Source organism: Temnothorax nylanderi, unplaced genomic scaffold (assembly GCF_030848795.1).
Source record: "Temnothorax nylanderi isolate EJ_2023f unplaced genomic scaffold, tnyl_v1.0 TNYL_tig0009_pilon, whole genome shotgun sequence".
NCBI classification, from domain to species: domain Eukaryota; kingdom Metazoa; phylum Arthropoda; class Insecta; order Hymenoptera; family Formicidae; genus Temnothorax; species Temnothorax nylanderi.
In genome coordinates this window covers 1280541-1302480 of record NW_027249071.1, presented here as the reverse complement: position 1 = coordinate 1302480, position 21940 = coordinate 1280541, and the positions used below count along the sequence as shown (strand labels likewise).

Below are 21940 nucleotides of genomic sequence, written 5' to 3'. Positions count from 1 at the left end.
TGTATCGAGAAAATGGTTTATGTTTTACTTCTTCAGGGTCTGCTGACAGCACATAGAAACTTTAAATAATTTTAAAAAGATATAATTAACCAAACAAAACTTTAATTTGGTATCACATTGTGACTTATTCACTTGTACCTATAGTCTGTCTAGAGTATTACTCGCTTTTTTCGAGGGGACGTGTCTGATTGAAAAATTGTCGTTAATTTATTATTATGAATTAAAATTAAGGTCTGTACATGTACACGAGAGATTACAAAAATTTCTCGAAAGTAAAAGTAATCGCGTAAAAGAAACACGCGCAAAAAAGAACCGCGTAAAAAGAGAGTTGGGTGTATCTAATATTTAAGACAGTATATATAGAGAGAATTTAATATTTAAGCGATTTAATAATTACTTTATCCTGTTTGTCTCCCTCTCTTCGGGGCCAACACCGTTAAGTTCCACGAGATAAATATAAGTTTGACTTGAGTTATCGAGGGGCCGCGCGCGCGCTCTCTCTCTCTCTCTCTCTCTCTCCGGACGAAATATCTCGCTCAGGGCGCCGATATAGCCGAAGTCGGTGCTGCGGTGTCTTATCCCCTAGGAAATCTTACGACGCATAGACAAGCTGGCCTGCCGGGGACTCGGTGCATATACACTCTGCATAAAATACGCGACGCGGCGCGCAGTCTCATCGCTGTAATGCCGCCGTATGTCTGTCCCGGCGGTTGTAACGTCCTCCCTCAGACCCGCGCATCCCTCACACCCGACAGCGACTTCCCTAGTTACGAAGTAACCCCCCCCCCCCATAACCCCCTCGGGAGACGTCGAGCCTCGAGCCTCCTTCCGCGTTGATCCTGCTCCTTCGTCGAGAATGACGCTGTCATCCTCGGATTAGACGCGGCTTCATTGTCGATGACTAACGAAGATCGCGCCGCTAAAAAACCAACTCGAAAACTAACTCGGCGGACGAAGTTTATCCACTAACGCAATAACGGTCTCTCTCCGCCATTAAACGACAAATGGCACGCTAAAAATGCAAGAGTAAATTTGCTGGCTGGTTTTTTCTACACTCTCTGCTCTATTTGCATTAAATTTCTATTTCTACATTTTTTTTCTGTTTTATAAAAGCTAAACTTTTTTCATCCGGTATTTGTCGTCGGCCGCGCTAATTGTACGCTCGCAAACACCGTGCGAAATTGCCGTTTACAAACACAGCGCCGAAAACCGGAATGGAGATAGCACGTGCACCGTGCACTATCGCGAGTCTCTCTTGTCAAGCGCGAGATAAACGCCGGGGCGATGTATCTCGGAGATCTCATTGTTTCACCGAAAATAACGCAAAAGTTAACGAGGCCATTTTAAAGCCCCGCGGTCTCAACACGTTAATCTCGGAAGGACCCTTTAGCGACAAAACGAGGGGAACTCAACGGCGGTAGTTAAAACGCAAGCTTCTTCGTCGTCGTCGTCGTCGTCGTCGTCGTCGTCGCAAATGCCGTCATATTACGTCGCCCGCCTTGTCAGGCCGCAACCGGCTCCATTGTCTCCGTGTCGTTCAATATCTCAGAAATAATAATGCAAATCTCGAGGATAGATCGCTGCACGCCGCGCAACCGTCATTTACATTCTCGAGTTCCTCGCTCGTCTTACCGGAAACTACCGCCTTCCAAAGAGAACAGCGTGTTCGTGACATCGTATCGGGAACGTTCGAGTGCGAAATATTTCTTGGCGACGTTTTGCCGCATCGAGGCGCGAATAAAAGAGCCTGGGACGCGATATGAAATTGCGCTTGGTGATATCGATTGGAAACTTCAAAACTCTCAAAATAACTCTCGAAATGCTCTAATATTGAAACACTTTTATGCTCGTGTGTCAAACGCAACGAATAAATGTCACTTTTCACGATAATATCAACGTGGATCAAGAATACACTTCGGGGGGGTCCTTATTTTTTTATATAATCTTCAATAGACATCAAATATAACAAAATACCTTAATACTCTGTCCTCGACGTATCACATTTTTCGCCATGTAAAAAAGAAGTTAACTTTTCGTTCGTGGATATTAATTTCTCCCCGTGATTCTTTACGTCGTCTCCTCGCAGTTTTGCGTCGGTTACGAAGATAATTAGCAATCCGTATAAATTTAAAAAGTTTGCGCGCGGGAGCCGGCGAACAGAACTTGGAGGAAACTTTTTATCTCCGTTGCAATTTCATTTACATAAACAGCGCAATTTCAGCGACTACCAGCGTGTTCCTCGGTACTACATTATTGAAAAGCATTCCCCGACAGAGGGAAAACACGAAATTTGCGCGAGTGCATACGCAGATGTTCGAATTCTGTCAATCGATCGCCTGGTTAATCTGTTGTTGCTGTTTTTAATTACACAATCGAGTAAAGCACACAATGGACTGGCGATACCGAAACGTTGACGAACGCGAAATACGTATCAGATTTTTACAAAAATCCTGTCAATACTTTACATGCTGTTTTTTTATTTTGCATATCGTATTTCTTATTACGCAACAGTGTATTCTACCGTGCAGAATAATAAAGAGAACGTTAAATATTCAAATTACTGCAACCAATTCAATTCACGATTATCGATGCTGTTAAGAATATCTTGTTTTGAAATTCCGGAAGTAAAAGCAGATAATCGGAGCGCGCCGTGCGGCCCGGGATAATCTCGCGGAAATGGGATTAAACGGCGCTCATTATCGCGCGAATCTCGGGGCGAGGAGATGATCATTATCGACACCGTAATTACGAGCGCGAACGTCTGCGCGCATGATTCAACTTAACTCTTCAAAAAGTAATGGATTCGTCCGGAGAAATGGTCGAGCTCGTGTTTTTCCCGCAAACTCAGCAAACGTTCCTTTCCTCGAGTAGTACGAATTTTAAGCAATTAGAGCCGGTTTATTAACCCGACATTCGATATCAATTATTTATTTTTGGAGGATATTTATCAATTCGCCTCAAAGATGCAAGGAACATGCCTTTTAAATTGCGAAAGACCGTACGATAATTTCACAAAAGTTAAATATAATTTTTGTTTACGAAATTCTTGGTATATTTTTGAGAGACTTGACATATTCCTCAGTGAATAATTCCTTCCGTTATTTTAAGCTAAATTTTGATTTCGCTCTCGTCTACTCCCGGCGGTGTTTCTCGCCGATGCAACGTTTTCACGCGATCTAATCAACGAGATCGGCATACATCCACTCAGTCGGCCGAGCTGATTGCGATCGCAGCCTGAATACCTACGGACGCCCTTAATCCCCCATCTAACTACGCTTTAACGAACCCCCGCGTTTTCACCCCCCGCGTGCCCGCCACATCGCCGCGCCGGCTGACCAAAACTCGAACGGAACACGAAAGTTTCCGCGGCGGAGATCACCGGAGATATAGGATAATGCGATCCCTCGTCGAGGTGCGGGCGAGTCGCTCGCATGCAAAACCCCGCCGAGGCCACCCCTCGCAAACGCTAAGTCCGTCGAAAAGCCGCCGTCGGAATCCCGGATTACCTTCCTTCCACCAACGGAAGTGACACACAACCTGCCCGCACGGTGACAGGAGGCACGAAAAGTTCAAGAGCTGTTCGCCGAGATGCATTGGCAAAAAGCATGCGACCCCCGCTCCGTTTTTCGTTGAAGAAAAATGAACTCCGAACTTCGACGGCGATGTTATTATTTATTATGCAGAAAGAGAGAAAGAGAGAAAGAGAGAGAGAGAGAGAGAGAGAGAGAGAGAGAGAGAGAGAGAGAGAGAGAGAGAGAGAGAGAGAGAGAGAGAGAGAGAGAGAGAGAGAGAGAGAGAGAGAGAAGATTCGTAGCACTGTTCGTAGGATTAATTCGGCTGTGATTAATGGTTCTCGCGCGAGCCAATGTGTCGGCCGCATTATTGTAACGATAAACATAGCCCAGCTGCGACACACGCGGTTGAGAAAATCGATTTTTGCAAGCGCGGCAACCCAAACAGCGCGACGCGCCGACACAACCGATATCTATATCCATTCTACGTCGTCGGTTTGGTTATACTGCGGTTTGGTGCACAGGGCGGGGAACCGAGGGGGCAGACGTCGTAAGGCACGCGATCTATTCACATGGCGTCTATCAATTAAAGAATTTAAATAGGCCACGGTATGTGGTCTTAGCACGGTCTAACGAAAAATCGAATTCGTCTCCTCGAGCGCTGACGGACGGCTCGAGGCCGCGCCGCTCGCCGGGGGCTCTCCTCCTATTTTCGTTTTGTTACAGCCGAGTCGCAGTTTTGTTGCCCGTAGCACCGCGCGAGCCTTGACCCGCGACTAATTATTCGGGAACGCTTTCCGGGAGGGGGCCCACCACCCCGCCATTCGTCCGGACCGGGGGTACGGAGTGCGCGCGGCAATGACGACCACGACACCACGACAACCACGACGACGACGACGACGACGAGCGAATTCTATGATTACGAAATGGCGTTTGGCGGCGGCTACCAGCTCGTGCCAAAATATTTATTGTGCTGTGCCCCGTTGCGTAAACTCACGTCGCGCGACGTTTACATACCGTCTTGGAGACACGGATGGTAAATGGGCCGTGATCGTTCAATTATCGTGGAAAGATTTTGTGAGCCCGAGCCGCTCCGACTTTCGAGCGGAGAGTTCTGTCTCGCGCTAATTACAACGCTAAATATAGCGGAAGCGAGATACAACAATTGCGTCCCGGGTTGCATGGAAATGCGTCAGTCGTTACGTGAAACGTCGTATGTCACGCGGGGTATCGATTACGTAAATTACGTAAAAGTATAGAGAGACGGCGGGGGACGATTTTCGACTTTCGGTCGCACCGCGGGGATCTCGATGTTCGCGATGGTGACGAAAAGAAACGTGCGACTTCCGTGACCATATCTCCGCGGACACGTGATGAATAGGTACAAGATCCCAACACAAACCGATGTGGGGTTGCATGACAGAAATTGGCCCGGGTCTCCGGCGAGATATTAATGCGGAAGAATGTACAAATGGTTTTCATTAGCGACATAACTGTCAGCCACGTAGTCGAAAAACCGTCATTACGTTAACGATTTCATTTACACAGCAGAGATTTACGTAATTCCTAAGCCCTAAGCAAGCATTCGTTTACTACGAACTCGTTTCATACTTGTTTCGCGTTCTTAATGCGTGCAGTAATATGTTAATATTAAAATTAATATTAAATCATGTAATATTAAAATTAAAATTAAAATTAATATTAATATTAATATTAATATTAAATCATGTAATATGTTAATATTAAAAAGTATCCATGTCGCGCAGCGTGCGTGGCATTTTCAAGAAGTGGAATTTTAATCAAATCAGGTTGAATCTTCTGTAAATTTTGCCGTTTTTTAAACAATTTCTCTTTTAAGGTTTCTTCGATAACCAATAAAGAATGTGAATCTGGCACCGGATTTTATAAAATATAAACATGATTACATTGTTCATTTGTATCTCTCTTCGATAAAACCATTTTTCTTAGAAAAGATTTCATAGAAATCTATAAAATCATTATTTCATAACAGAATTGAAAGAAACATGATTAAAATGGTAGTGAGAGTTTGGAACACCCGCTGGATTTTTCTCCTTTTCAAGTTGATATAAAAATAATTTAATTTTAACAATATATTCAACGATATCGATACACATAGCACAGTTTTCACTTGTTATCACGCTGTGAAATAAAAAAAAGGCAGATAACCGCGATACCACTAATATTCGACATAGTTCAATAAATTTAATAAACGAGCCTATACCACGTATAGAACAAAGTACAGTTGCGAGCGAAAAAGTTTGGAGCAAAAAAGATTTGTGCAATTTATAAGAAAATCGTGCGTCATACGTACATATATTATTTACAAGAAACACTTATTATACCTTTGATAGACAGATGTCATAAGTTTTTTTTTCTCAAAGCGGTTGCCGAGAATCGATGACCCCGTATAGTTGCCGATAATATAAATATTTCTCAGGTTCCCCCCGATAAACGCGCATATTTTTATCGCTAGTTCCTCGAAATAGCAGTCGCGACAACAACACTCTCTTCCTCTCTCGTCGAGGGGATAATATCGCCTAAAATTCCAAAAACAGCCGTTGATAGAGGATTCCGCGTATGACACGCGGATATTAAGAAAAAAACCCTCGTATTACGCTGTTTTATAAACGGTTAATGGGAGAGGGAGTGGGAAAATCGATAGCCTCCTACCGCTCTCCCGTCGGAATTTCACGCCGGGAGCGATGTTACGCTCGCGTGACATGAGGATTAGCTCTCCTCGCATCGACTTTTTCCCAAATGCGTCCGTAATTATTTTTCTGATTTATACCGAGAGTCGCGCGCGAGTCAGGTATTAATAAAAGATATAAAGTCATTAGGCGCGAAGGGAACAACGCGAGACGAGCTGTACGCGACACACTTGAGAAGACGACGTAAATATTTCATCAAAGCTCGGCTACTGCGGCCTCCAAAAAGTGAGAAAGGCGCGCGCTCACGTCGGTGTCAATCTCTGCGAATTTTGCGAAACACCGTCAACGTCACCGTCAACGGCGTCAACCCTTTGCGCGTGCCTTGCAGAAAATGAGCAGGTACACTGCTTTAAAGGCTACTGCCAGGAGACAAGCTGATAAAACTGGCAATTCGAAAAGACGAGGGAAGGAATGTGTGACAGAAGCTGCAGCTTCCTGTCATCGTTCGAAACTGCCAGAGACGCGTCGTTTGAGCGACGCGACTGCATACCCGTGCATATATCGCCTACGTAAACAGGTACGTGTATACAGAAGGTGAATTTCCGCGATGCTCGCGAAAATATACTTTACACAACGTTACACACGAGGAAAAAAGATCATCAATCGCAGCGCCGCGCCGTGAGATCCGGAGCATTAAGATTAAGTTCATAATTCGTAATTTTATTATTTAATATTTCATGGAATATAGTAAGCTCTTCCTGCACTCTAAATATTCTTGACTTTTGAAGTCTCTGGACTTTGCCGGTTCACCGGTTTCACGCTGTAAGTAATTAAACACGCTTGCTTAGAACTCATCCGTCGGTATTTCAATTATTGGTTCATCCATACCTTACGTTGCACTTAATGTACCGCGTATGTACTACATAATATTCCGTGATAGCAAGGCTGCGCCGGAGAGAGGGTCGGCCGATATACCGCGGCATATACAGAGTATACGCGTATAATATATCTGAAATTTCATTTGGTTAATGGCGGCGTGGCCGTATTGCAGGAATGCACGTATATTCGTGTACGTGATCATACGGGATAAGCCAGTTAGGGTAGACCTCGCAGATCTGCGCGTCCCTTAAGGCTAAAGTTTATGTTTTGGCTTTTATCTATTCGCCATAAAGAACTTTTGCTTACTTTCTAATGTATCTGTAACCCCGCTCGTATATCCTCATTAATATTTATTTTATACCGTACTGCGTATACGGGCTAAAATCGTGAAGCTTATACTATTGTTAGACTATACTATTAACAGTCGTTATTTTTTTTCTAGACTTGTACAAGGATTTATACGACCGAAAGTTTGCACACGAAGAGAAAACCACGCTCGCAATATAAAGACGTAGAATATTCCTCGCGTCTCTTTCACGTCCATCGTTGCGAATATGCCTTTCCTTGGAAGTACCATTACGTAATTACCCGGTATAAAGAAAACGAAGCCTTGACAGTTTCTGAATTCTCCCATTGCCCTCGATTACCGCTAATCGTCGATCCCGCTGGTACATCTATTTTAATCTTTCATTTTTCCACTCTAACGTAAGAATATCGATGTCTTAGAAAGATTGAAAATCACGCACATAAATAGATATTCAGGATGACAAAATCACGATAGCCGATAGCCGATTTCGATTTCAATTTTAATGGACCGAAAGAAGAATAGACTGAAATGGGACTGTTATGAATCTTACAATTAAATAGAGAAGATGCCATTTTGTCAGACCTTCGGATCTTGATAGCTTAATAATAATATTTCTGTATGAATTTTGTATACTTTTTCCAACTCGGTAAACAGCGCGCCAATTATTTCCCGGTCTTATCGATTCAAGTATGTGGATTTACTGTTCCAACAAAAAGCTGTCTTTCAAGACCGACAAATAATCGTCGCATTGTTCACTGAATTGGAAAAAGTATACAAAATTCATACAGAAATATTATTATTGGGCTACCAAGATCTATCCCGAAAAAGGCATCTTCTCTAATTCATTGAGTAATAGATTATTTAATTTCATGACAGCAAAATTTCAAGATCAATTTTGTATTACTTCCTTTATAAAATTTGATTAAGACGGGTCTAAAATCTAAATATATATATATATATAGTGTATACATATACATTTAATTTCCTGTTCCTATGTTATAAACGTATACGATTAATCAATATACGACAATTATTACGTCAATAAGAAAGAATCTAATGTTCTCTAGTTCTAAATTTTTTATTCGCGAGTTTATTCATCGCGAATTCTCGTATCGTCGGCCAATAGAAATAGCGAAACAGAAGAGGAAGTTCCATGAACTTCAATTTAATGGGGTCTCTTCGGGCTTCCGTACTCCGCACTAAATTAAAGTTCGCAAAACCTCAACGCGACGAGAACTGTCTTTGACCGTCCAACTCTCGATGAAATGGCGAAGGCGAACGAACGGAAGACCGTTTCAGCCATCGTGCACTGCCATCGACAAGCACACAGGCTCCGGGACCGAAATACGTGCAGGTTCGTGGTATCCGCGTGTCCGACGAGGGAGCACGCGCCACGCGGACAATACCTCGCTTCTTTATCGCGCTGTAATCGAACGGGAGCCATTTTCGTGAAGAAGAGAATTTTCGCATCGATCGACCGCAGCCCTGTCGATCTTTTCGTGGAAAGGAGAAAAAAACACCTACATGTAATCTCTTTTATTACTTTTTTCCCCTTTTTCGGAATCGACACCTGTCGCTTTACCCGCGTGTCGTCTCGTCCTTCATTTCGCGTTATGATTTTCCCCAGCGTATCAATCATTCGGGAACGTGATAAGAGTGATTGATACTACAAGAAGATAACCGTCAACTTCGGCAGTCGCGATAAAAACGACATCGTTAGCGACATCGTGTATAAGGATTCGAATGCGCAATCTGGCGCTCGCACGTGTGCGCGTTGCAGCAGCAGCAGCAGCAGCAGGCAGATATTACAACGACGACGTGTTATTACAACATCGAGCACTTTCACCGGTCCTCGTGCGGCCGCTCGAATCTGCGCCGCGCGATCTATCTCCATTCCAGAAAATCCGCCGCGCTCTCATGAGAGAACGAGGATATCCCGGGTCGGAGCGACGAAGTAAATACCGACATTATCCGGGAAATATCGGTATTTATAATAGCTATCGATAATTTGTCGTTATTTCGCGCGATTGCGAGATACGTTGTATCCACCAGCGAAGAATACGGCGTCGTAAGGATCGAACAGAGATTCGATTCGCGTCCCGGGAGAGAAGAAGAGACGGAATAAGGATGACGTAGATCAATACTTTCCGGTCAATCAATCATCGACAACTCCGCGGGAATATCGATATTGCGCCGTCGCCGCCGCCGTCTCTAATTCCGACACCGCTGCTAAACCGCTTCTCTCTCGTCGAACGAGGCCGTACTCTCTTCCCGCTATATAAATACACGCAAACACAGAGATATCTAACCTCGGTTGCTCTGGCAGCGAAGAAGACGCTCTTGTCATCCGTCAACGACGCGGAGGTCTATATATTACGTAAGGCTTCGGCTCCCGCTCTCTCTATCCCCCGCGCCGCTCTTTTCTCTCGCGCTCGCCCATTACTTCCACGCTCTCTATCCATTTTCCTCCCCTTTTACATTCATTTCCCGTCCCTCGCTCGACATCGCGGAAAACGTAATGACCACGTATCTCCGGAGCTATTTGATTTTTATATAATAAAAATTCGCTTTTGCTTCTCGCTCGCATCTGTTGTGGTAATTTTAATTTAAGTCGAGGGACATTTGAAGAGTCCTCCAAAAAATTGAACTTTATGCATAATACGCTTGAGATTAAGGAAGAAAAAACTCTTAAACATCACACAGAGGCTCTTGATTGAAATAAAAATTCATTAAATCTTGCCACGAATTAAATTTAGTCAATCCGAGTTCGCAAAACGGAGCAGAGCTGTGTCGCTCGCGATCGGCTCATTGTGCAGAGATAATTGAGCGCCCGGAATAACCGCAGCCCCGCACCATCGTGGCGGCGGACGACGAACGCACGGAGAAACGCATTTATCGTGCCGAGAGAGAGCGAGCGAGCGAATGAGCGAACGAGCGAACAGGCGGCATTGTCATGCATATAGGCAAAGATCAAACGCCACGTTACGAGCGCGCGATCGCGGTAAATAAATAGATTGCGAATTAATGGCGCGGATATGCGCCGTCGCGCAGCCCCGCATATAGCCATTGCGGATTCGCCGTTTAACGCGATGTGGCCTTAACTGACAGATTCCGTTGCGCGGGCGCGAGAGCAGCGGTATCGGGGATTTAACGCTCAACAGCTCGTCACACACGGCTCGTCGAAATTAGTAAGAGACACGCGCAATTGTCTCAGCGAATGATTCTTCAAGTTATTCACAATTGAATCGATCCCAGCGAGGAGGGGGCTTAATTGAGGGCTTGATTAACTGAGCTGCTTGAGCTCGAGAATTAAAGCGGCTCCTCTCGCGAGCTCTCCGACTTCACGACCGGGCGCGCTTAATGTGAACATTTCTAACATTTAATATCTATCTTGGGGGAAAACTTTAATCCGAGACTTATTAAATAACCAAGATGTCCGGCCCTGAAAATATAGAAATTATGAAAACGACTGCAAATTAAAACTTCGCTTAGAGAAACTCAATTTCAACTTCTTCCGAGAACAAAAAAAGACTCTCGTTTCTGGCGTACACGCTCTGCGAAGCTATCCCGCATAGAAACTAATGGGCACTTATATAACTACGATCGTCGGATCACATTATTATGAGGATAATGATATAATACCTGTTCGTACTTTGCGCGCAAAATAACGAGTATTAAACGCAATATTGCCGGCGCGCAATAATAACAGTTATAATAAACGAGTTACAAATCAACGTTGCGAAAATGTATTCGTTGTGAATCGGAATATCGAAGATAAACCGATAGTTGAAATACGTACCTAAATCTCCCGAATTTGACGTTATCTCAGTTATCAAGTGCAGAGAGATAATAAATTAATAAATGCCGATATTCTCTGTAAAATTCGTTTCGTAATCAATGGAAATCGAATATTTCAATTATCGCCACCATGCTAAAAGTCATTGGTGCACGATGATCGACTGCCGTCCGGTTTTGCTTGGACGACAGGCGAATCCAAGCGCGAAGACACGTCGATTACGGATATGTCAAAAATTCCATTAAATAAAATCTAATAAAGAGAAAAAGAGAGAGAAAACGGGCAAAGTGCCAAATATCAATATCAAGGAAAAGAACATTAATGTTCAAGTACCGCAGCATCAGAATGGAAAATATCGATAATTTAATAGCTTAATATAGTTTAATAGTTAAATGTCACATTATTGTTAATATTCCCGCTTCTTCTTGAAATGTCGGAAATTCCGAAAAGCGAGGCGCTCTGAAAGCACTCGCGTGGGACGTCGAATTGCGGTCGATCGAGCGTAGATTTCCGCGATGGAAAAGACGGATCGCCGAACCGGTCGAAGACGCGGCGCACCTGTTTGCTCCGTGAAATTTCCCCGTGCCATCGTCGACTCCCGCGTGTAACTTGGCGTGCAACGTGCACACATGTGGCTGCATTATAACTACGTGATCCACATATCCGGGAAGGCAAAAGCGTGCCTCGCGATCAGTAGATTTTGGCTAATTCATATGAGATATACACGAGCGATATCAAAACTGCCGCCGTTTCTCCCTTCGACCAACGAATTCGCTAAAATCTGCTAATCGACGAAAATTGACTCCATCGCTTGCGGCAATTCGGTAACGTTTAGGCTTAGAGCCTTTTAAAACTAATGTCGGTTTTCCTAACTAAGTTTCACTTCGATCGACGTTATCGTGCGTGGCACGGTGGTCGCTGTGCGACGTGACCTTCTTTCTTTCTTCTAGCCCGAGGACTTTATATCCCACGACTTACGGTAATGCCGCGCTCCGGGCAGGAGCGGGCAGGAGCGCGCGTCGCTGCGGAAAAGAGCCGCCCGCAAATGCGAACGGCGAAGTGACGGCAAAGTGCTCGTCAAATTATAGGTATGCACTCGGGAAACGTTTACCGCGCCGTTGGAGCGTATCCGCCGGTGGTGCGCTGCTACGACGACGACCCGTGCCTGCTCGACACGAATTTTCAGGAGAACGCCCCCCCCCTCCCCGCAAGCTCTTCACCCAAGGGAGGGTGGCCCTGAGAGCGGCGGAATGCAAGCGCGAGGGAAGGTGGGCCACTTTTGCCTCCCGGTAATTTCATTATTCCGAGGCCGCGCGCAGACGTCGCGAGCGCCTCTGTAGGTATCCCGCCCATAGACGTATATAATAAACTGAGCATTTCCATTGGAGATCTTCCGGCAAGATCTGAAGGACATGCTTTGCGGAGATGCTTTCCTTTTCTAATTGTGACAATTAGAAAGGGAAAGCGTCCCCGCAAGCATATCTTCTATCCTTCAGATCTTACTGGAAGCTCTCCAATGGCGATGTTCAGTCTATTATATACGTCTATGATCCCGCCTTTGTCCTGGAACTTGTCAGATCGAGTTTTCCAATCAACGATATACGGAATGGACTGCTCCATCTGAAATACCATGGAAAGAACACTCGTCCTCCGCCTGCGCGCGTTTCGAAATCGATCTCTATTCATTAATAATGCACGTTTTAAGTGCGACAGCATTAAGAGGCGCTATTAGTACGCGCCGAACACGTGGGAAGAGAGATTTACGTATAGTTATATCGAGTTTGATGAAGCGTGCGAAAGAGTGGTTCGGAGTCGAGTCGGATTCCGCCAATCGCAACTCGCGAAAGTTTCGTGTCTTATTATTAGAATCCCGGTTTTCGTGAGAGGACAATTCTCCGTTTTATTTTTCTCTTTCTCTTCTAAAGCCGCTAGATAAATAGAGATAAGAAAACGAAGAAAGTATCTTCATTTGTCAGAGCTTGGCGGAGGCAAGCCGCCGCGCACAAATTGATTCGCTCGCTTATCGGCGACACCGGGGGCCGGGGGCCAATTTTTGCTAGCCCAGATATCGGGTCGTTCACGACACAAGGTGAAGTATTCAGCACCCATCGTTCGCATGGCACCCGAGCGCAAATTCGAATTCAAAGATCCTCGGGCTTTAGGGTTGCTGACTCCTCGCGGGACGTGTACGCGCGCGTCGACTGGTATGAATACCCGTCATGCTATCTCTAATACACGCGACGAGCATTCTGCAGGTTATTTTAGATGCATTCGCCTTCGTAGTCTTCGTACACGCGCCGACTATTTAGATTTTACCTAGAATAGAAGCGCGCTAAGGACAGACAGATAACTGGATCGAATTTGGCACACGGACAGGTCTAATTATTTATAAATAGGAGAACTCGTTACGCGACATGATATATATTGTTAACAATTGTAATAATGCAAGGAAACGTCTGTCATAGAGTGAGTCTAATTCCGGCGAGCTTCTTTGGTCAACGTATTTCAATTTTCATCTTTCCCAGCGAATATGCACAACAATTAAACTCTTACGTGTCTATCTACCAAAAAGGATTTATAAACTTATATATAAACTGCAAGATTATAATGCAATTTAATTATTTGTCAATTAAGGTAACCAAATGCAAATTTTTAGCTACTGCAGCTTCAACGAAAGAAGACACGGGTAATACCTGTCAATTAAACCAAGATTGTTCATCATTTTATATTCATAGTCCTTACTTTGAATAAAATGATAATCTGATGGCTCGATTGCGACACAGCGTGATTCACGAAGAGAAGCAAGAACACGGCACATCATCTCGCCGCTCACGTCACCGTGCATAACACTTGATGCAATCGCCTATAACCCGCTCTCTCTATCAACCATCATAGCCCCTAACTAAACGATCTATTCCGATCTATACGTCCGTCAGCGGCATCATGGGATATAAATAAATCACGCCCCAAATATTTCCATTGACGAATGGAAGTCGCTCAAAGCACCGCTCGTGGGTGATTCCGCGAAAGAGGGAAGACGGTTGAGACGGTTCCCAGTTCCGCGAAACAACATTGCAACTTTTCAATCGCGGCTATACCTCGTCGATTCATTCTCAACGAAGCATTCGCTCGAGGCACGATCGCCGAGACGGCCGAGGCTCGTTCGGCGATAACGAAAGGAGCGAATGCCGCGCTTTCTTCGGCGATAACGAACTTTAAACCTGGGCGACTCAAAGTTAAAATTTCGCAGCTTGAATGAGAAGCGCGATATATCTCATTTGAGTCTCGCTCCGGGACCCGAAATCAATTTCCCAACTTTTTCCTAGCCCGCTTAACTCAATTTTTGGCGAGGCATCGAGGTAACTCTTCCTCGCGACGTCGTTGTATACTTTCAAAATGAGATTTTACGTTTTACGAAAAAGATGCGCGAAAAGCGTCCCGCGGAAGAAAGTCAATAGCGAAGTTACAAAGTCGCGGAACGAGTACGGGAGTACGAGAGGGATCGTGGCGTACCTTACGCGGCTCCGGTGCGTAGATTCCCGGCAAGGGCGTGAGGAGGTGTAGGCCAGCGGGATTCGGGATGCCGGAAGCCGGGTGTCCCGGTGGAATCGGCAGCGGCACCAGCTTCAGGCCCCAGGGCAGATACCACGGCGCCGTGTGATGCATCCTGGCCGGACGCGGCTCTCAATCGCGATCGACAGACGTGTCTCCTGGGCCGGACGAGGCTCACGCTCCAGCTCGCACGACGGGACGAGATCGGGAGAAAAACGCGCGCGCGGAACCAACGGAGATCCCGACGCGAAAGGAGCACACGGTGCTTCGCGCGGACGATCGTCTTTCCTCGAGGCGCCAGGAGATGAGAGGGACGTGAAGGGAGAGACCGATCACCTTGGCATTTTTCGAGATGGCTGTCCCGGAGTCCTCTCGATCGGCGCTCGCTCCTCTTTTCCTCCTTCACGGCTTTTCGCGCTCGCGACGAAAAGGTACGTCACACAAGGATGCTCGAAGGATGCGAGAAACGATTACGCGCGGTCACCGTCGTCATCGCGCGCTCAGGAAAAGTGTATCGGGAATAAATTGCCGCGCTCGGTGTCCCGTGACACACACGTGACACGCGCGCACTTGTGCGTGCGAGGTTATACGCGCACGTCGTACGGAGAAGAACGAGGGGGAGGGGAATACGCTCGTATAGCAGATACAACACGTTTGTCCTCTCGCGAGGAGATATCCCCTCAGCAAGGATCTGTTCGGTGCGAGCGCGCGGCGTCGACTGATCGTGCGCTACGACGCGAGCACATGGCCGCATTGGCCGCGCGCGCGCGCGTCGACTCCCACCAGTCCCACCATCGTTCCCTCCCTACCCCGTCACCGCCGCGCCGGCCGCCGCAAAACGAGTTTAGTTCGAATTATGCAAAATGTAATTATCGACAAATACCTTAAATTACATATTCTTATCTCAAACTTGTTATTATAAAACCGTTAAGGTGAAAAAATGTTCCAAAGAATTTCGAGTGAGGAAATCGAGATATATCATTCAATCTCTTATTCTTCCCGCCGTTGTGCTATCTTTATCGTGATTAAGAGCAGCCAGCTATTTGTAATTTTTTGATAAAATCGATATTTAACCTTTTTAAATATCTATCCTTCGTTTTAATTAATGGTACGGTTTTAAATACCGTATATTAATTTTATTGTACGGTGCTAAAAATAATAATATATTTTGAGAAAAAATAATGCTTAAATCTCACGTAGATTTGTGTAGTATAGTAAAACATTATTTTTACATAATATTATAAAAACTATCTACGAACTTATAATACAATTTTCAAATTGCAACAAAAATTGAACAAAAATGGAGTTTTACAGAATTGTGAACATAGAATTAGAAACGCAAAAAATTTGATAGGCAAATATTCAACCAGGGGAATATTCCGAACTGAATCCGGTAACTTTGTTCCGCGAAAATTTCATTTGTGCGCTCGGAAACCGATGGCGCACGAACGTCGCAGAATCGAGCTTTGTCAGGAAGCACGTTGCGGCGAGCGTTGACTCGCTCACGAGAATTAAGGGATATCCATCGGGCGGTAACTTATGCTGAATCCGAATCATTCAGTTCGCTGGCTCGCTGATTTCGGAGCAGCTCGGTTAGACCGCCGAACAGAAGCGCTTGACGCATGTCTACGTCAGAGATATAACGGAGATCCAATTCACGAGTAATCTGGACGTGAACCGCGAGAGCAAGCCGGATGTCAATGCGAGCCGAAGATGCAACAGAAATCTATATATAACGCCTCTACGTAACGATAATAAAAACTCGAGATAAACCGACCAATTTTAGTTGAAACAATGGCGGCGTAAATAAGAGGCGGAACTACACGCGCAAATAACGACAATTAATCATCAGCGTGGTAAATAACGATAAAGATAGGAAAATAACCAGCAACCATCGTGACAAAATAATCGCTCAACATGAGCTTCGCTTCCTGAGAGCAATCAATGTCTCTCTCTCTCTCTCTCTCTGTGTGACGCAGAAATAAAAAGAAAGTTTTCTATTTTATAATAGAACAAGAAGGGTAGATTAAATTTTCACTTCACGGTTCGATCGTGTATCGGTATAACACTTTAATTACGAAGTAAATTTACAGCGTTTCCATGGCCGAGCCGATACTCCGCATGTCCGCAACGCGCATATTCGGAGGAATTATAACTGAGTGTAGTTTAATTAGGCTGTCCCGAAGTTGGATGTACACCCGGGCAACTGACCCCATCTAACTTCAGTCCCGGAGACGGCTCGTGTCCGTCGTAACGCGGCCCCCGTCGACTCGATTATATCACTTATTTATCGATATTACTTTGCGAATTATGTAGACTCCGGACAAGTCCGTCGTCCTTCGCAATCGACGGGGATTTCCGAGCAGACGCGACCGCATATCACTCTAAACATATAGCCCGAACTGATATCGTGGAAGACGGAGTTTGGCGTTATGCGAAGTCGTGTGTATCCAAAATGGAACTGGAGCGGCCGATATCGTTCCGCGGCGCGGCAGTAGAAAGACAAATATCTTGCGTGTAAACATGATGTGTTTCCCTCCATTCACTTTCGAGCCGCAGAGTGACGTCGGCCATTCCATTTCCATGGCATTGAAATGTATACAGGGTACCCCTGAAAAGACTGCGTATAGCAAGGACGGAGCTTTTCTATTTGCGCGATTTGCAAAACGTGTAATTCGCAAAAATCACTTGTGACTTGTGAGTCTCGTTCATAAAAGAAAGATGATCGATGCTCGCTCATCATCGACACATCTGTCGTTCAGCTTTCGGTATGTGCAATTATGCGGAGGTCTACGCACTGTATCGCGTGGTGGATATTAGAGATGTGTAAACTATTCAAATTCGAATCATATACATTGTCAATTTTATAAAATCATTTCCCATTAATGAGCAAAAATACGATCATGTTAGCATTCAGTGAGTGCATTCAATGTTATAACCACTTACTGAACGGCTAAGCAGTCTAAAAGTTTATTTCTTATTTTTGACATGCCCTAGAACCCTATCAAATTGTAAGTAAAAATTTGAACATGCCTAAAAAATAGTAAGCTATGAGTTTTGATAATAAAATAAACTATAGGTATTCTTTTATTTTAATTTCTATGCAATTGGGTAATGATATTGGATATTACATTAGAGCATTTTAATAATTTATCTATAATTTTCTGCCTAATTGTTTTTCAGTTACTGAGACATTAAATAAAGTATAGTTTTATTTAAATATTTAAATATGTCTTTTGCTTTAAAAAGAATTTATATTATACATAATTAATATTATTTTCTACATTAAAATTGTCTTTCGTTATCTACGTGTTACAATTTAATCTAATAATAATTATATTAATAATTAATTAAAAATTAGATTTCAACGATTCGATTCGCTTCGATTCGAATGAAATTTTGTTGATTCGATTTGATTCGAATTCGAAAGAGAAAGTGAAATTCGATTCGATTTGATTCGACATCAAAAATTCTATATTCGCATATCTCTATCGGATATATCAACTCATAAAGTAACGTTTATCTATATAAGCGATCAATTTCTTGAATTGCCCTCCCCGATCTATACAGCCATCGGCGAATAACTGTGCGCGAGATGCGCTGGATGTAATATGTCAAAGTAAATATTGACAAACGATTGGCCGTGCACGAACGGCTGCCGAATATTAATATTAATGCGCTGATGACGTTTCTTGCTAATAACAGGGTTTCGCTATTTTATCGGTGGGGAATTTCCGGAGTCGTTGATTAACGATTCCGTTAATTACTTGACACCTCAGGAGCGCACGTATAAACACTCATAAAAACCAGACAGGAGTACAAAAGAAAATTCTCCACCGGGAAAAACATGTTATTCTTGCAAATTTGAAACCCCGCCTCGATCAAATTATGATCGAGTCTCAAAGACGCTTCGTCTAGCGATTTTACAAGGAATTCAAACATTGTTATTCAGCTTAACGGAACAGCAAAAAGGATGAGAAAAGCAACTGAAAACTTGGTGAGAGGAAGAATCCACGGGCTGCTCGTGACATCGTATTAATCCAATCGAAGTTTTGCCTAGGAACCGAAGAAACACACACAACGATGACAAAACTCGCGGATAGAACTTTTCCTATTTGTATCGCAATAAAATTTACATTTCGGCGCGCATCTTCGAATCGGTGAAATGGATCTCGGCGAATATTAGCTGAAGCGGACTGCGAGCGAATATTTTAGTTCCCACAAAAATTCGCTTTCGGGATATTAGTAAAATATATAAGCAAGAAGTCTTCCACGTCTAACGATGAAGTTTTCGATATTTCCTGGTTAAACACTTGAACTTTCGAAACTCTTTATGCTCTTTTTTATCGAGATTAAAGTTTCGGGCGCTACGTAAAAGTAAGTTCCAGACAAAAAGATTAATCCGACGGGGAAAAAAAAACCTGCCGACAATCCGATCTAGCGTTGTCGTGAAAGCTAGAGATCTTCGAGCCCGATTCGAGCGACTTGGAAACTTTAAAGGGATCCTCACCCGTAGATAAAAGCCGAGCAGCCGGCGCGCATTATCGTAAAGTGTATTCGTCGTGAACACATTTCGCGGTTGACGCAAACCGCACGTTCTCTTTGTCCACCGCCATATACACGCGTTGTCTGCAAGACGCATCCAAACAAAAGGAGAGGCGTCGCTCGTACATCGAGCTTTCCGTACGTGCCGAGCTACTTTCCCTTCGTTCGGTTACACCCGTTATAAACGTACTTTCATAATGCGACACGCGATGGATCGTTGACACGGGAGCCACCGGAGCAACTTTTGCGTAACATACATTAACGTAACGTAGCCGTATCACTCGATACGGGTGAATACACGCACGGGCCGCACGCAGGATCGCGTGCTCGATTAAAAAATTTTCCCTGACGCGCGTCCCACTTTTACGGGCATTTAGTAACCCATTCATACAAATCGATACGCTCGCCAAACATACATTTTAGATACATCTACAAAATAATAATATGAAATAATGTGAAAACGAGATGTAAATCTGTGACCTGACGCGAAGGGGTTAGCTCGAAATAAATAATTTTTAGATTATCAACGCTAACAGGACGAATTAATATTAGTTACGTTTTTATATTAATTTAAAACGATAATTGCCGTGGGTCACGTTTATATTTTTTCCTTCTCTCCCCCCCCTCGCTCCCTTCCCTTTCTTTTTATATCGTGGCATATCAGCCCCGCTGGTCGACTTACTAACAGCTTGTTCGGTCGACGTAACGTGAATATGCAAATCGTAATCCACTTACGCGAGAAACAAATGTTAACTGTCAAATTACTGTCTCTTGATAATCTTCCAGCGATCCTTCCTATCACGTTGACTGGGGCAAAGATGTAAGAATCTCCAGGTCAACTTGATCAAATGCTAATAAACTGGATATAGTATAAATTTATAATCCTTTGATATGCATAATAATATAACTGACATATTCCTTATACACCAAGAGAGAAAGAGAGAGAGAGAGAGAGAGAGAGAGATATCTTCTAAAGAATGAAACCATTATCAACGCGGCGCGACGTTAAAAATTACGATGGACGAAAGGTCGTCGGTCGACGAAGAAAAACGCAAGTTTATAATTGATTAAAAATAACGGTTGCCGGGTTTCACAGAGTGCAAGTGCGCATGCAGAACATATTTACCGAAGGTGTGCCCTCCGGTCCCGCCGTTCCCGTTGCGGACTTTTCTTCCTAAACCGAAATAGACGACTGCGGGTGGTTCTCCAGCCGGCAATCTCGTCTCTCAGAGGCTCAAGGTGAATTACAGTCGCGTGTATATATCTTCTCCACTTGGTGCTATAACTCGCGTGGGTGGACAAAGGGAGCCGCGCCCCGGGCTATTTACTCTCGTGATATTTGTACACCGTCGGATAAAAGAGGCCTCGCGGCGCCTCGATTTTCATTGCAGTTTTTGAAAGGGAAACGTCCGTGCAAGTCCGTGTCATCGCGTTAGACATTTCTGTCGACTTGCCAGTAGTGGTCACGGGCTCGCTTGGGCGACAGTAACAAAGACGTATATCAAAAACGATAAAAATCCTGGCGGTACAAATACCACGCTTTGCCTTACAACGTTATGAAAAATAATATGGTGACTCGTGAGGGAGTCTCTCGGAAAGCTGGAGCAGAAATTTGGCCGTTTGTAAAAGGGGCTAGAGTCGCAAGAAACGGCAAGAGAATTTCTGGCCGGCATCGAACAAGAAATGTTTCGCATAAGAGAGGTCAGTTGTTTAAAAAGCACCTGTCGTCAGTTTGTCATTCGCTGCGCGAGAGACTCGGCCGACTGCGAATAATTTACAGCACATATACGAAGGGAGAAAAACAAAAAGAGAGAAAGAGAGAGAGAGAGAGAGAGAAAGCGAGAGAGGATCAAATATAATGGGCATAATGGCTACTACGATTCGCTCGTGGCATATAGGCACGATTGTTCGGTCAGGAATGCACTCGCTGTTTACCGGTATTCGTCTCACAATCAGCATACAGCGGAGGCGCGCGTAAGTTGGACCAAGCTTCGGTGAATTTTTTGGAATTTCGACGTGCCGCGACTTACCGAAATGATGTCATTATGAAGTTCAATGAGCTATATAAATATTCAACGCCACGCCGAGCGTCTTCGATTGCGCGAGAGAGCGCGATTCTTTCGAGTGGCGCAAATGTCGCAAGCGAGCGCATCAAGTGCCGAGAGTAATAATGTCGTAGTGTTGCAAGATAATGAAAATTATGCGAGAATCGAGAGGATCGGTTGCGAGATCAATTGCGCGAGACCATCGATAAATCAGGAATGCTTCATTATATCTAAGGAATTCTCTTTCCTGTTAAAAAGTAATTGAACTAATCCCTATGTTTTCGTAAAAAATAATTATAAGAATCTTTTTATTAACTATTGTGATATAACCGATATTTTATATAATCGCTGACAGATAAGGGAATCGATGCCCTATTCTGTCAATCGTTACAGTTACGCGTAGTGGTTGCGATGACAACCTTAATACTCGGCCCGATAGACGTTGCATACGAAGTTACCTTCAAAAAGAAGGTTGTTATAGGAGAAATTACTGAAATAATCTCAGATTTATCAGAAACGAATGACATATCACAACAAAAAATTGTTGTGGAATGTATACTTGCAGGTCTAACACAATATACCGAGGCCAACGTGTTCATAAGTCGAAGTGTAAATACATTGAAGAATCTGTATCG

General features: G+C 44.2%; 1 protein-coding gene across 4 annotated transcripts in view; it reads right to left on the bottom strand.

Moving 5' to 3' along the window:
- LOC139787011 (pseudouridylate synthase RPUSD2) overlaps nt 1-21940 on the bottom strand; it is a 115730-nt gene that overhangs the window by 65639 nt on the left and 28151 nt on the right. Inside the window, exon 1 of one of the 4 annotated variants that reach the window (XM_071726116.1) lies at nt 14677-15516. The exons of the other annotated variants lie outside the window; for them this stretch is intronic. Coding sequence (XP_071582217.1) covers nt 14677-14829 — 153 coding nt within the window. The 5' untranslated portion in view covers nt 14830-15516. Of the gene's footprint in view, nt 1-14676; nt 15517-21940 lie in introns of those variants that run through there. 4 annotated transcript variants of the gene reach the window in all.